The sequence below is a fragment of the Macrobrachium nipponense genome, chromosome 12 (assembly GCF_015104395.2).
Source record: "Macrobrachium nipponense isolate FS-2020 chromosome 12, ASM1510439v2, whole genome shotgun sequence".
Lineage (NCBI taxonomy): Eukaryota > Metazoa > Arthropoda > Malacostraca > Decapoda > Palaemonidae > Macrobrachium > Macrobrachium nipponense.
The window spans coordinates 47,038,100-47,051,394 of NC_087205.1; the positions used below are offsets into that span (position 1 = coordinate 47,038,100).

A 13,295-nucleotide genomic window follows, 5' to 3' on the forward strand; every position below is an offset into this window, starting at 1 on the left:
AAACATCAGTTAGTATCTAGTATAGTTCTCAATGAGTTTAGTAATGTCCACACATTCAAGTTCAAAAGAGGGATTATTCTAGGAAAAATTGAACTGCATCATTTACTGATGCCTGCAGTAATGCTTATGGCACTGTACCCTATGTTAGACACGAAGCAGAACAGGCAGATATCTTGACATCTAAGATGACGGTCACCCCCAAAAGGCAAACCAAGTTACAATTCCTAAGCTAGAACTTTTAGCTTTGTTGCAAGGGTTTAGATTAGGAAAACATTTGCTCAGGTAGCTAAATATTTCAACTATCGTGGTCTGGACTGATAGCAAGGTAGCTATAGCTTGGGTGGGTAGCAAAGTTGGCAACAAAAACACTTTCATCTCAAACAGGGTGGGGGAGATTATTTCCATCCAACAGGAGTGTGGCATCAAACTGCAGTACGTCCCCACCAAACAGAACCCACGGCTATGTGCAGTGACAGTGAAATGGCCCCCCGTGCAGTAAGTACCTTTCTGCAGGAAGTATACGATGAGGACATCCCTCGACAGTTCCTCTGTGGGGCCGGGGATAAAGTGGATCTTCGAGACTCTCAGATATCCCTGGAAAGGGGGATTATTTGACAGGTTGATTGGGGTAGTCAAGAGGACACTGGCTACCACCCTTCGACATAATATCTTCCATGAAGAACAACTTTGAACTGTCATTAAGGAGGCTGAGGCTGTTAACAACCACCCCTTGATGCACAACGGGGACATGTGTGAGGATGAAGCCCTCAAACCATTGCATGTCATCCGTGGCAGCTATGTAGTTCGTCTGCTCCCGCCCGTGGTCCCGCATGAGGACACGTACCAGACATTGATCACTAGGCAACTGCATCAGCAATACTTCAGACTAACCGAGACCCTCGATCGCTTCAAACGCTACTGGTTTCATTTTTAATGGACAGGTTTATTTGCAAATAGAGGGCGTGGGTATGGGCAATCCCTCCTCCACAGGGCTATATACCTAATATCAAGTTGGAAATTATTCCATGGCGAAATAATATTTCTTGAGGGATTTTTCAACAGCAATTGTTACCCACGGGTTTATTTTTTAAACACGTCAAAATTACCATCAATAACTTTTCTCATCCACCTAGTACAGTCCATTTAGCACAGAAACTTAGATACTATATTAAAATACCTTATATACATGATAGGATGTTTTTGCCCACCCTTAAGAAATTTTAAACCACCATTATCCAGCAGTTGATGCCAGAATCACTTGAATGAATCCTAAAACCATTGGTAGCTTCCTAAAACACAAAGAGAAAGTGCCCTCCTTGATGCAATACAGTGTAGTGTATTTATTTAATTGCTGCCGATGTAATCAGCGGAGCTATGTAGGAAGTACATGCCGGTTACTCAAAGTGAGATGTGATGCTCATAGAGGTGTAAGTTACCAAACGTTCAGCAAATTATCAGGAATCAAATATTAAGAACCACGCCAGAATCTGTAAGGCAGACATAAATTATAAAAACTTTAAAGTAATTATGATGTCAACATACAAACACCACCTCCTTGTTCTTGAAAGTTTGGCAATTAAGAAACTGGCACCTTCACTTAATGACCATACTACCTCAGTACCTTTGTATATAGCATAAAGCCACGTCATGTTGTTCTTTGCCTCTTCTTGACTGTTTTCCACCACCCTGACACGGATCAGCGGAACTCTACTTGAGCAAGGTATTTTTCTCATTTTTTTATATTTTTTAAAAAAATGTTTGAGGTTTTATTCATAATCTTACTCAAGAACTATTTTAAATTGCTTATTATTTTACATTTCCCTTTCTTAAGCGTGTTATGGATTGATGTAATACTCATCCTTTGAGATTTTTTAATTCGTAATTTTACTTAGAAATATTTTAATTGATAATAATTTCAGTGCATTTCGCCACCAAAAACCACCAATTTTCTTCACTAGACAAGCCCTATACAGTAAAACCTTATCACCAATAACCAGGGACTACCTGTATATATATCTACAGATCCCTGTCACCACTGAGTAACTTTCAAAGTTCAGACTATGTTAGGACTTGTTAATATGCCATCATTGAGCAACAGTGCTTACAGGAAACAGCAGCCTCCACAGACTAAAAGTAATTGAAATCATCCCTTAAACATCCCTGGCATCCCGCCTCCTCCAGCAAAGAAAAGTTCTGGAAGAGATTTATGCCCTCAAAATACATACTAATGTATTTCACGGAATACCCATTTTTAAATTTCAATTCTTAAAAGACTTCCATTTGAGATAAGAGGAAAAATCCAACCAGAGAAACACAAAGAAATATACTTGCTTATATTTAGATTCCATTCCAATATACCTAACGATGACAGAGAATCTGGGTTTTCCCATGAAAAGTGATGTAGTATTTGATTTACACACAATAAAAAATTTTAACATTTCACTTTGGCATTCATAATAAAACCTGTGTCATCATCATTTTACACGCTGAAAGAATGGTGATTTACTGTTCTTTCATTTCTCACATACAAGATGCCCAAATATGGGGCGAAATGTTACTTTTAGGCCAAAGCTTAAAGGGAAAGATAAGTTAAGTTAAGCATTACCAAAGAATAGCTATGGTTGTGCAAATATAATTGTTTTTACTATTAGAAACATTCAAGGCCACAAGGTATGGATACGAACAAACTAATATAAAAAAATAATCTAAAATAACAACAAAATATACATACCTAACTGAGGAGTTGTATAAGGATGTAAATGACTATGAGATCGCTGGAGGTATAATGTGTGTGCTCGTGATACAGCTAACGACCATGCTTCCCCATCAGTAAAGCAATACTTTCGTGTGCTCTCTGAGTCCAAGCGTACCCAAGTCCCTGTTGACATAAGGCGATATTCAATTAACAAAAAAAAAAATAAATAAAATAAAATAAAACAGCCAATTTTCACATAAAAAATTTTACAAATATTTTATTTGCTTATACTGCTTAATAATTCAGTAATCAACCTTTCAGTTATCTTGGTTTAAAAATTATCATGACTACAGTTCTTTAAAGCTTTCCTCAATCTTACTATGTACTTCACTCCACAACTAAGATGTTCCAATTACATGCGCATTGTATTGAAAAATTGTGGATAGAACCAAGGGTGCTTTGCAGCAACCCTCTGACGTCAGCTGCATTACTTTCTGCCTTTTACTTTCCAAATGTTCTGTAACTTCTGTAACCTCTTATTCATGAACATAACCTTCCAGTCAAGAAATTTGGATTGGACTTGTTACACCAATTTATTTAAAATAATAACTGTCTCTCCCCTGTAAAACTGCCGTCCAAATACATAGTATATGTAAGCCTGCCTATCATTAATTGAACATCAGTCATTTAACAGAATATCTGTACTACTGAGAACTCAAAATTTTATAAACTGCACACTAATATGTATAGTAATATAAAAGCACCATTTAGTAAAATAATTTTTACACAAAAAATGGACTCACACAAACATTGCACGTTGGTTAAATTGGTTACATAAATATCAATGCCTACTCTGTTTACAGATATGATGACACAAACAGCAATAGCTACTTTTTACTTGGCTGTTATTGGCCAACAAGCATAAAACTGAATTGAGTAATGTTTGTGTTAAACAAGTGAAAAAGTGACCTATATGATGACACTTAAAAATTATGCTTTCACATAAAAATTAAAAGGATCCTAGTAAAAAAGTCATCCTTGGTACCTGGTAGATATGACCTTAATAAAAAGGCACAGGATATTGGTACGGCAGCCATATCCCTGATTGCGATAGATATTGGTAATGCAGTGAATTGCGCATGCGTCAATTTCAGACTTCCTGCCGTACAAATAACAGTGTAGTGGGGGTACATCAGATTCTGTCAGTGGTGCCGTATTGCGCTATTGACTTGCTGTAGGTACGATAGTTTGCTAATCGTGCAGCAGTTACTGTGCACTGTTGCTAAGAGCTATAGGTACGGCACTAGAAGATCAGCGACGGTAGTAATAATAGTCAAACTGAATTGTTTTCCTGAACATGTTCAATTCAAAATGTCAGTGAAGCACCATATGTACTGTCATCACCAAAGCACCAAAACATTTTCACAGTAAATGAAAATATAAAAAACCACAATAATACTTAAAACTTACTTAGATTTTGACTAAATACATGAAAAATAAAACTAAACTAATCTATCTGTGTACTTCATATCTTCTTTGAATCTCCTCTGAACCGTGCAATAATACATCAGTTCTCGCCGAAAAACAGATGTTTTCAGATTTCAACGAGCTGAAAGAAAGCAATAGACGTCTACGAAGAGTCAAACTTCCAGAAATTGTATATCCGTAGGTCATGAATGATTGAATCGGCCCTGAAAAGAGCTCCGAAAAGGAGGCTCGAGGAAGACTTTAAGTACACAGAAATCGTGCTCTGCTGTATTCATGGTAGTAAGGAAAACTACCTAAGTCGACCCTCTGGTAAACGGCCTAATCAATCGTAAGTATTCATCTAAAGCAAGTCTATATTAATAGCATGTTTCCCATACTGGACGACTACTGACTGCTGCACTACCTTACTAGCTAAGATTCAAATCTTTGAATCTCCTCTTCAGGGCTCTTTTCAGGGCCAATTCGATCGTTCGTGACCTACGGATATACAATTTCTGGAAGTTTGACTCTTTGTAGATGTCTAATCCCTTTTTCAGCTTGTTGAAACCTGAAAACATCTGTTTTTTAGCAAAAACTGATGTATTATTACACGGTTCACGTTGCTAGGTCGTTATTTTCTTGTTGTCACTGATATGCCTGAGGCGGTAACCAAGGGTTTGTGCATACGCAATTCACTGCCTTACCAATATCTATCGCAATCAGGGATACGGGTGCCGTACCAATATCCAGTTCGTAATAAAAAAGATTAGCCTTCAGCAATCTTTTATTCCAGGGCATTAGACAATGGAACCTCTAAGTAAATAAACTAGTAAATGGGCTTAGTATCATATATCTTACCAAGTACTTTGGTCATTGATGCTGAATACATCTACTGTAAATAATATTGTTTTAAAACTTTTATTTTAAATTCCACAAAAAGTCATCACTACATTTAAGGAAGTTTGTTTCTAACAACATGCTTCAAAGCTGGTAAATATTTTATCAGAAAAAGGGTAGATTATAATTGCACACAGATGCAGACTTGGCCTAACACTATCAATGACTGGTTATATTTGAAGACTGTGAACATGGGCAATGGGCTAATTTCTTAGCCATAATATAACTACAATAGAAGAATGATTCGTGTTATTTTGCATCTTACAGGTGCAAAATCTTCATGCAATATGGCAACTATAGTAGCTCAGCACGGGTCAGTGTGTCTTGAGACTTGATTGGAGGAATGTAGTGCCCCTCTCTATCCCATACTCTGAAGCCAGAGTATGAACCAAAGATGTAGAAGTTGGTCAACTTAAGAACAGTCATGTGGTATTAAAAATCGGCCTAAATGAAAACTGGCTAGTGGCATTCAAGTGGAGATCTGATACTTAACTTGGAGGTCAGTACTGGTTTCCAGTGTTCGTGAAATGAAATGTATTTAATTGTACAGTCGAGAACCACAGAACCACTTGAAAATGTACTGAAGTTCTTGTAGAAAGCAAAAGTGTAGGCACTTCAAACTTGCCACATGTAAAACCTGAATGACCACTGTATAAGAACAGGGTTGATGCAGTTGAGACCACATATATTATGAGCCCTATAACCTTCACAAATGCAACTCTTCTCTTGGACAGGTGTTCAAGCCCTCTTGACAAATTTCTTTAACTCAAAGGATAAACCTAAAAAAGGGATTTTGACGAAGGAAAAATCTATTTCTGGGCAAAGGACCTGTGTCGCCCAGTGAAATAGGTTCCTTTAGCACTATTTCTAAGGTAAAATAATGCTATAATACCAGAGAAAAGCTAAATTGGGAATGCCAGATTGTTCTGGCTCGCTCACCTTTATAATAAGGTGTCAGTATGGCTCTGGGGCGAGTGAAACCACTACCACAGGTCCTTTTCCATTTAGCCTCTTCCTACATCAAAAAACCTCAAAAAGAGAGAAGCCGACCTAAGGCTCACTACCTGCTACCGTCACGGCTAGCACCTATGACGTCATTCCTGCAGATAGCACCCAAGCTTGGCCAATACAGGGGGGGAAAGAAAAATAAGGGTGGGATTTCACTGGGCGACACAGGTCCTTTGCCCAGAAATAGATTTTTCCTTCGTCAAAATCCCTTTTCTGGGCTCAGCCTGTGTTGCTACGTGAAATAGTACCAGAGAATTGCCAAGCTTGGGACTAAGTATATGAACACTGAAAGAGGATAATCAAAAACAATGTAAAGCTAATTGCTATAATCTAGGTTAAGTTACAAATAGGTAATAAAATATCAATACCACTTAAACTAGATAAAAATACAAGTTATCAATATAAATATATACATCAGGATGAAAGGCATTTATGAAATAAACAATATATACAATGTTACATCCCAAGACCAGAATGGCTGTGACAAGACTGGGTTAGGCAAGAATGTTAATGAGGCCGGTAGGAAGGAGAGGGTAAGGAGAGGTATAAGTAGGATTAATTGCTACTATCTCCAGCAGTATCCGGGGAAACAATGTTTCCCGCCGCAACTGCTGGAAGTTTAAGGGCTTCTAAGGACTTAAGATAATGGCGTTTAAATACTGTCGGCGATTTCCAGCCAGTGTACTTCTTCAGATCTACAAATTTCATATGCTGAAAAAAGTTTTCTGGGCTCAGTTCGTGTCGCTGCGCGAAATATCCTTTAATCCATTATTTCTAAGGTAAATGTACTAACACATACCAGAGAATAAATAAAATAAAGAAAAGGTCAGTACTACTGACTCGCTCACCCTCCAAGAGGGTGTCGGTATGAACACTATGGCGAGTGAGACCACTACCACGAACCACTTGCCAATAGAAATCTCCCACTACAAAACCCCCACTAGAGGGGAGCCGACCCACAGAGTGGGCAGCAACTACTACTACTCCATCCCATGCTGCCGACTGCTGCGCCTCTGGTGGCCATCCTTTTCAGTTAGCGCACCGCGTATACACGTGCCCTTTTTTGCTCTGTGTTTTTTGTGCCCCTATCTTGGATTTATTAGTCATGGAGCGTACAGCCATCGCAGCAGCTAAGTTAAGTAATCAGTTGTTATTGCTATTTGGTTTTTTCCGCCCTTGAGTCAGTATTTGCCGTTTTTTAGGTATAAATACGGGCTCTAGGTTGGAAGCATGGCAGCATGGTTCTGCCTCGTGGCGGGTTCGTTCTTGGTCTTCCATACCCAGAACCTTCCCTTATTTCATTACGCTCTATTATTAGTTATTATTTTATGTTAGGGGTCCAGCCTACTGGGTTTATGTCATGCATGCATGTCTTCTTCACCTTGCGTAGGCATCTTCCATCCAGACCCTAGCCACAGCTCTTAGTATCGGCCCCGGCTAGCTTTGAGTGGTAGACTTTCTTTCGAGTTAGTCGTACACTCCTGGATTTTTTCTCCTACTGATTTATTTTCTTTCTTTACGTTAAGTGATTTTGATTATTTATGTTTTAGGTTAGCCTACGGCGTCTGGCATTTCACGTAGCCTAGGTTATGTATTATTGGTATCCACCACTATTGCTTCCGCTCTTCAGTTCGGTTGCTTCTCTATAGCATCTCTCTGATTAGTTGGTTGCTTTATCCTAGGCTGTATTGTGTCATTGTATTACATGTTACCGCTCCGTGGTCACTACGTGATCACGGAGCAGCCAGGCGCCTGTCCAGTCACCTTTCCCTCCTCCCGCTCTTCCATAGGGCCGGGGGAGGGTTGGTCTGTCCACGCTCGCTCCACATACCCGTGCCTGCCTCCCTCTCTCCCTAGGCGGAGGGAGTAGGGGGGGCTGGACAGACCCAGACTGGACTCGACCGCTCTCTGGCTTCACGGCACGCTCGGATGACTAAAGGGGGGGACTGGCCCCCCTCCCCCTCCGTCGTTACTCCGTCGCTCCGTTGCTAGCTCGAGTCTGTTTCGCCCTCTCGCCCTTTCCCAGCTTACTGATGCTCTTTAATCTACCGGAGCTCCGGCATCCACGTGGAAAGGTGCTAGTTCACCCTGACGGGCGGACTGCAGGCGTACAGTTGGTCTTTACTAACCACCCCGTCGCGCTGATATCGCGACACGAACCCCGCCGCGCACCGGACTTATTCCGGTACATTCTATGGCTTTAGGTTTAAGTATTAGTATTTAATTTAAACTATAGTAAGTTTAATTTAAGCTACCTTAAGCCAAATCCCTCCGTTGCCTGCTCACACCGGATCTCTCCGGGGTTCTAGCCTATTCAGGCGGTAAGGGAGGGGTTATGCCCAAAATTTTTTCGCGCTCCGGCATGCAGCGGAGTTCTTTTAGCCTCTAGCCTGTAAGTGATATCTTTTAGGATGCTCATGTATCTTTTCACTTACAGACCACCAACTGTGAGCATCCGGGATGCAATGCCATGCTCCAGGACCCCTGTGGGCATGAAGTCTGCAGATCCCATGCTCCATGCGCGACTCCGCACGGGAACCTTCAAGTCTGGTTTCACGAGACCTGCACTATTTGCTACGATCTGGTGAGCCAGCTCTTAGACGGGGTAAGTATTCCCAACTCCGTTCGCTAATCCCTACAAGGTTATAGTTCTTAAGTTTAATTTTAATCTCTTATTTTAAACTTAAGCTTGTTTTATATGGGATCTCGCACCCTCTATAATTTTAGTTTAAACCTATTACTTAAGTTTTAATTTTAAGTTTAAACTTAAAACTAACAAATACCCTCTCTTCCAGGCTCCCGCTGTTAGAGACACCGCCCTGGCAACCCTGCGGGCTTGGGTCGGCGGTTTTGGCAAGAACGCCGCCAAGGGACAGCCCTACATCCTTGAGAAGAGGTTGGCGGTCCTGATCTTCCCCGGCGGCAAGTCAACGGGTTACGTCGACCCGGCAGAGGCAGCCCCGACTATAGCGGCAATTCAGCAGCAGCTCGCCGCTTCGTTGACTGAACCAGGCCAGGACATCTCGTCGGAAGTCGCGACACTGGATCTAAATATTGAACCAATGGTAGGTGTTGACGACCTGTTGGTCGAGGTGAGTACGTTGGACGCCCAAGGGCTTCCCTTGGGCGCCACTGGGTCTTCTACTCCTGCAAACTCTCCAGCTTCCTTCCAAGGCTTTACAGGAGCTGAGCTCCTTTATACTTCTCCTGATGCTTCCGTAAGACCTAAGGTCAAAGGACAGACGGTTGTGAAAACCCTAAGTAAGACGTCGTCGTCGTCTAAAAAGACGTCGTCGGCGTCAACATCTCGCAAGTCTCCGGCTACAAACCCCGGAGCAGAGAGGTCTAGAGCTTCTGGGTCCGGCTCCAAATCCTCAAGGAGTAGATCTTCCAAGGAGAGATCACATACTCCGGCGGAGTCAGCCGTTTCTCCTCTCCCCTTGGTACCTGTTCAGAGTTACCCGACCACCTCCGCAGCAGCTCCGGCTTTGGATCCCAATGCTGGTCTGTTGCAACACATGGGGGATTTGGTCGGTTCTCTCAAAAACAGTATGGAGCAGATGTTCTCCCGGTTGTCCGACAGGATTAACTCCCAGGATAACATCATCGCCGAACTGAGCCAGGCCCCGCTAGCTACTCCCCCACCTTTTGGCACAGGTATAGCTCAGCTTCCACCTCATGACTCTCTGCCTCCGTTCTCTATGAACAACCCCTGGAGGGTGGCGTCATACGCCCCCTTCCAGGACGGGCTTATTTCTATCCCGGAGTGTGGAACTCGAAGGATTGAGGACTTCGAGTTCTACCCGGAGGATCTACAACCGCCGTTCATTGGCTACGCCAGACTCACTGCCGCTGCCATGACGCGAGATGACAAGGTCCCTAAAGAGACAGTCCTCTATTCACGTGACCAGGCTCAAAGAGAAGGTGGCTCAGGTGCTTAGAGGACATGGATTGTTCTAATACGAAGATTCAACCCTTTAAGAGTCCCTTCACCATTTTCACAATGGAAGAGGGAACTCCGCTTCCCTTCCTTACCAAGATCGCTACGGTCACTATCCCAGCGGCCCAAAAGGGGGAGTCGTTACCGCAGCTAAAGGAAGCGGACCCCACATCTCCTTTGCTTCCCTCAACTGGAGAATTGTGGGAAGACCTGCCCAACACTTTTTCGGCGGGCAAACTCAAACCAGACTGTGCTATGGATCAGTTTGGTGAGAAGCTGCCTAGACTTCCGGACAGCCTCATTCAGGCGGAGTTTGAGGCCAAGTCTAGGCTGGCCAGGTCTATTAACTCCATGGCCATGACAGAAGTGGCTACCATTGCTTACGGTTCCGAGCCACTATTCAAGCTGATCACCAAGTCACTGACTCAAACGGTACAGTCTGACATGTTTGAGTTCGCCACAGCCAGAACGAATTGTCGGAAGCATGTCCTCCAGGAAGCAACTATTCGGCATGAACCGAATAAGTTGCTTTCATCAAACATCTGGGGAGCAGACCTCTTCCCCGATGCAATGGTAAAGGAGGTCCAGGCGGAAGCTACAAGGCTTAACCAAAGCCTTAAGGATCGTTGGGGTCTCACTGCAAAGAGACGCCAAGACCAAGCAGTGAGGGGTAAGGCTCAGAGGAAACCCAGACGTTTCCAGCCTTACCAAAAGAAACAGCAACGCTTCGCCCAGCCTGTTTCGGCTGTTCCGTTGGTGCAGGCGGCCCAACCCTCTACCTCCAAGGCCCAATCACAGCCTATCTATGTGATTTCCCCCCAGCCTCAACCTTCCACCTCTTACGCTGTCTCCCCAGCCTTCAACCAAGTGTTCGAAGGCCAGGCCTTTCAGCAGTATGACCGCTCGGGTAGGGGAGGCAGAGGTAAGCGATCCTTTCGTCAGAGAGGATCAGGAAGGTCCCTTAATAGAGGAAAACACTTCCGGGGAGGCCGCGGAGGTTACCAGCAACAATGAGAACTTCCAGGTAGGAGGGAGGCTGTTTCTCTTCCGCCACCGGTGGGGATTCAGCAAATGGGCACAAAGTATTGTGTCGAAAGGCCTGGGTTGGAGTTGGGTGGCGAATCCGCCCCCACCCAGACCTTTCCTTCAACTTCCATCCAAAGAATTGACGGAGTATGCGGAGGACCTCCTTCAGAAAGGAGCAATAGCGAGAGTCAACAGATTAAAGTTTCAAGGGCGCTTGTTCAGCGTTCCAAAGAAAGGCTCACAAAAAAGAAGGGTAATCTTAGACTTGTCCCGTTTAAACTTGGCCATTCGCTGCGACAAGTTCAAGATGCTCACCATCTCGCAGGTGCGGACCTTACTTACTTCCCCGTGGGGCCGTCACCACCTCTATCGATCTTACAGACGCATACTATCATATCCCTATTGCAAGACACTTTCGCCCTTATCTGGGCTTCAAGATAGGAGATCAAGCGTTCTCCTTCAAGGTAGTTCCCTTTGGTCTGAACGTAGCACCCAGGGTGTTCACGAAGTTGGCGGAAGTGGTCGTCCAACAACTAAGATCGCAAGGGATCATGGTAGTAGCGTATCTCGACGATTGGTTAATTTGGGCTCCAACAGTCGAGGAATGTCGCAAAGCAACACTGAAAGTAATCCAGTTCCTGGAATATCTAGGGTTCAAGATAAACAGGACCAAATCGAGACTCACTCCGGAGTCAAACTTTCAGTGGCTGGGCATTCAATGGAATCTATCCTCCCATACTCTGTCGATTCCATCAGCCAAGAGAAAAGAAATAGCGAAGTCAGTAAAGCAATTTCTAGGACACAAACTTGCTTCAAGAAGAACCCAGGAAAGGATTCTGGGTTCACTCCAGTTTGCATCAGTGACAAACATCTTGATGAAAGCCAAACTGAAAGACCTAACCAGAATCTGGCGCTCACGAGCAAATGTCAGGTCCAGGGACAAATTATCATCAGTCCCTCAGATTCTGCGGAATCGTCTACGCCCCTGGTCAAAAGTCAAGAACCTGTCAATATCAGTACCCCTTCAGTTTCCTCCTCCGGGGATTACCATCCACATGGACGCTTCGTTAAGCGGCTGGGGAGGATATTCTCAGTTCAAGAAGGTTCAAGGAACCTGGTCACCCCAGTTCCGTCAGCTTCACATAAATGTACTGGAAGCAATGGCAGTGTTCTTGACTCTAAAAAGGTTACGTCCGCCAAAGAACTCCCACATAAAGCTAGTTTTAGACAGCGCAGTGGTAGTCCATTGTGTAAACAGGGGAGGCTCCAAGTCACAACATCTGAATCATGTCATGGTAGCCATCTTCTCCCTGGCGGACAAGTTCAGTTGGCACCTCTCCTCCACCCATATAGCTGGAGTGAGAAACGTCATAGCAGATGCTCTATCCCGATCAGTTCCTCTGGAGTCGGAATGGTCACTGGACAACAGTTCGTTCCAATGGATCCTCCGGAGGGTTCCAGGTCTACAAGTGGATCTATTCGCATCCCAAGCGAACCACAAACTCCCATGTTATGTGGCCCCCAACCTGGACCCTCTGGCCTATGCCACGGACGCCCTGTCCATAGACTGGAACAACTGGGAGAAGATTTATGTCTTTCCTCCAGTGAATCTTCTCCTGAAGGTACTGAACAAACTCAGGACGTTCAAGGGTCAAGTGGCTCTAGTAGCCCCAGACTGGCCGAAGAGCAATTGGTACCCTCTCATTCTGGAACTGGGTCTTCGTCCTCTTCGAATTCCCAATCCCAGGCTCTCCCAGTCAGTACAAACGAAGACTGTGTTCGCTTCCTCAGGAATTCTCAAAACCCTAACTTTATGGACTTCATGAAGTTTGCGGCTAAAAGAGATGCGAATATTGATCCTCAAAATATTCTCTTCTTGGAATCTGATAAAAGAGATTCAACTTTGAGACAGTATGATGCTGCAGTCAAAAAGTTAGCAACCTTCCTGAGGGAATCAGATATTAGAATCATGACAATCAATTCAGCTATATCCTTTTTCAGATCTTTATTTGAAAAAGGCTTAGCAGCTAGCACTATTACGACAAACAAGTCAGCCTTGAAAAAGATTTTTCAACTCGGTTTCAGCATAGTCTTGACAGACTCTTACTTCTCGTCTATTCCCAAGGCTTGTGCTAGACTTAGACCTTCAGTGAGGCCTACGTCAGTATCGTGGTTCTTAAATGATGTTCTAAAGCTGGCTTCAGAAACAGATAATACGACATGTTCATTTATAATGCTCTTAAGAAAAACTCTATTTTTATT

General features: G+C 43.5%; 1 protein-coding gene across 11 annotated transcripts in view; it reads right to left on the bottom strand.

Annotated features, from left to right (window-relative positions):
* Positions 1 to 13,295, bottom strand: part of LOC135224515 (E3 ubiquitin-protein ligase MYCBP2-like) — a 1,655,355-nt gene that overhangs the window by 385,557 nt on the left and 1,256,503 nt on the right. For all 11 annotated transcript variants that reach the window (XM_064263565.1, XM_064263560.1, XM_064263570.1 and 8 more), the window contains one exon: positions 2,732 to 2,878. In XM_064263565.1, coding sequence (XP_064119635.1) covers positions 2,732 to 2,878 — 147 coding nt within the window. The remainder of the gene's footprint in view (positions 1 to 2,731; positions 2,879 to 13,295) is intronic.